The sequence below is a fragment of the Triticum dicoccoides genome, chromosome 7B, assembly GCF_002162155.2.
Source record: "Triticum dicoccoides isolate Atlit2015 ecotype Zavitan chromosome 7B, WEW_v2.0, whole genome shotgun sequence".
Lineage (NCBI taxonomy): Eukaryota > Viridiplantae > Streptophyta > Magnoliopsida > Poales > Poaceae > Triticum > Triticum dicoccoides.
In genome coordinates, this window is record NC_041393.1 from 2,986,873 (window position 1) to 2,989,644 (window position 2,772).

The window sequence follows — 2,772 nt, forward strand, 5'->3', positions numbered from 1 at the left end:
CTAGATACATCCATTGCTCCAACAAGTATTTTCGGACGGAGGGAGTATATTGTAAGTTGGTGGTTTGGAATGAGTTACTTGATATGCCAAATGATGCACATCACTCGTAGGGTTTAGGTGCAATCTCCATCGGGTTATAGGTACGAATGGGCACGCAAATCACATAGTTCTTCTAATCAAAACATGATTTCTCACCAAGTCACCCTTGTTGTTAATTAGTCCTTGAATCTGAACAAGTTCCAATTCCTGACGGTGGCTTTTCATTTTCTTTTCTTTTTTAGAAACAGAGCCTTGCTCCTAATTTCATTGCTGAAATTGATAACACAAATGCATTTTTGCGGAAGCACAGAGGCTAACGAACACAGGAAGGATATCAAACTATGAAGAGCTATCAACTCAGCACCATAAAAAGGACCAACGCATCACAGCAGAGACATCCTCCCACACCCAGGGAACAAGAACAAGTCTGAAGATTAACAACCAACAGCGCAAAACATAACAGCAGAAGCTAGCCAGGCTATCAAGCGACAGGGCAACAAGTTGCTCAAGAATTTATCCCGAGAATCAGCGGGCCCCATCCAAGTCGTCGTCAATGGAACACCTCGGTGGCCATCATGATCAGCAACCTTTGCTCCGCTGCACTGTCACTTTTGAAGTCTTGGTTTCTGAAAATTTGAAAGAAAAGATAAGTAGGGAGCAACAGCAAAAATCGCACTACTGGAACAGCAGAGAAAACTTCCCTAAAGCAGCCATCATTACAAGTTTTGCACGAGCGAAACAACAACTCTTATCCCGGAAAGATAAGTAGAGAGCAATAACAGGGAAATTTTTTCCTAAAGCAGGCATCACTACGAGTTTTGCACGAGCGAAACAACAACTACTATACTATCTGTTGATATTATTATTGATGCTTGGTGCTCTAGTTCAAGAAATGGAGATCATTGTCGAGACCCTGATCCGCAGGACAGCTATCATCCTAGTTGACCCGTCAGATACCATCGATGGTGCCAAGGCAAAGATCCAGGATCAACGACGGACGCGCTCTAGCAGATTGCGACATCAAAAGGGTGCATCGACTCTCCACCTCGTTGTGGACATCCAGAGAATCTTCATCAAGAAGTTGACTGGTGAGACCCTCGTTCTCGAGGTTGAGAGCCCAGATACCATCAGGGATGTCAAAACAAAGATCCATGGTAAGGATGGTACCCTGGTGGACAAGCAGCGTACCTGGAATTTTGCTGCACTGTATATGTCCATCAAAACTGTTCATGTGTTTCCCAGATATACTGCAGTCAGCAGACAGTATACCTGTCTACCCTGTTATCACTAAAGTCTAGCATCTTTATGGGATAAAAAAACTGATGATTCAGATTAATACTGTGAGAGTTTTGTGCACCCAGGTGCAACAAGAGGAGGCAGCAACGCAAGTTGCAGTTTACCTAAGCATCTACCAGGAAGCAGTAGCAGCCTCACTATCAGCATTGGCACAACCGTGCAAGCAGTGGTGTCTCCTTGTGTTGAAGAGACCGCCAAGGGAGAAGGCGAAGGATCGTGTCCGCACTACCCCAACAGCCCAGCTGCCTCCATGCTGTATCGGAACAAGAGAACGGTTGGTCTCCCATAGGTGGGTCAAGACAAGAAGCAGCTCATCAGGGAGGTGATGAAACTAAGGATGCGCCATTTGCAATCCAGAGAGCAGAATGACACACATCAGATGTGATGCGGTGTGGTGAGACCGCAACAACAGACTCATTGCCCATAATCATAAGAGAAGGAACTCTGTCTAAGGTGTGGTAAATATACGACATTCAGTTTGTTCTAGTCTGGATTGTTGTTCCTGTATATAAATGGACTCGAGAGATGAAATTTAGTCCTCTCACAACCAGCCATACCACCACCACCTTGTACCCAGCGGTTGTCCGATCATGCTCCGGACAAAGTATTGTTTACAAGGATCGAAATGCAATCCCTGTGTCGCTATGCTACCAAGTAGTAGTATTCTTGGATGCAAGTTATCAAATGCCAGAATGTAACAGAACTAAACATTGCATTTGTGAGGTCTGAAATCACATGGCACAGAATAAGTTTATAGTTGCAAGAAACAAACGAATGTCACGATTTAATCATCATATGAGACATGCTAAAGACCAACAACAAACCTAGTCATGGAAGCAGCTTCCCGGCCATGAAGCACGCGAACTTATTGCTCCGGGAGTACTCATACGGCACCCCAGCGACCGTGAGCAGCCGCTCGAGGACCTCCTTGGCCTGGTCGGGCTCCGCGGTCTCGCACTCGAGCTCGTAGTTGGTGCCGAAATCGAAATGCGTCTCGTCCAGCTCCAGCATGAGCCCTTGCCCCTCACCCTCCCCGAGCTCATAGACGCCGCGGGTGTTCCGGAAGCCGCCGAGGCAGACGAACGGCGCTTTGTCCCCGCCGACGCCGTACTCGTCGGAGACGAGCCGGACGATGGGGGAGTCGACGGCGCCGAGGCGGGCGGGGTCGTCGAGGCAGGCGAGGGCGAGGGCGGGGTCGAGGGGCTCCTCGACCTCCTCGACGCGACTGACGCCGGCGTGGATGCGCGGGCGGCGCTTGAGCGCGAGGACGGCGCGGGAGGGGGCGCGGTCGTCGGGGCCGTAGAGGCGGACGCGGAGCGCGGCGGTGGCGGCGGCGAGGGGCCGCGCGGGGGCGTCGAAGAAGACGTTGCGCTGGGCGTCGGTGCGGAGCAGGCGCGGGGCGAGGAAGGTGGAGAGGCGCCCGTGCGCGGCCGCGTC

The 2,772-nt window shown here is 50.5% G+C and overlaps 1 protein-coding gene across 2 annotated transcripts in view; it reads right to left on the reverse strand.

Annotated features, from left to right (window-relative positions):
• Positions 1-369: 369 nt before the first annotated feature.
• Positions 370-2,772, reverse strand: part of LOC119337339 (triphosphate tunnel metalloenzyme 3-like) — a 3,001-nt gene continuing 598 nt past the window's right edge. The window contains exons 2-3 of one of the 2 annotated variants that reach the window (XM_037609450.1): positions 2,160-2,766; positions 370-665 (exon numbers count right to left, since the gene is read on the reverse strand). In XM_037609450.1, coding sequence (XP_037465347.1) covers positions 2,164-2,766 — 603 coding nt within the window. In that variant the 3' untranslated portion in view covers positions 370-665; positions 2,160-2,163. Of the gene's footprint in view, positions 666-2,159 lie in introns of both variants that reach the window. The other variant, XM_037609449.1, reaches the window with a different exon arrangement.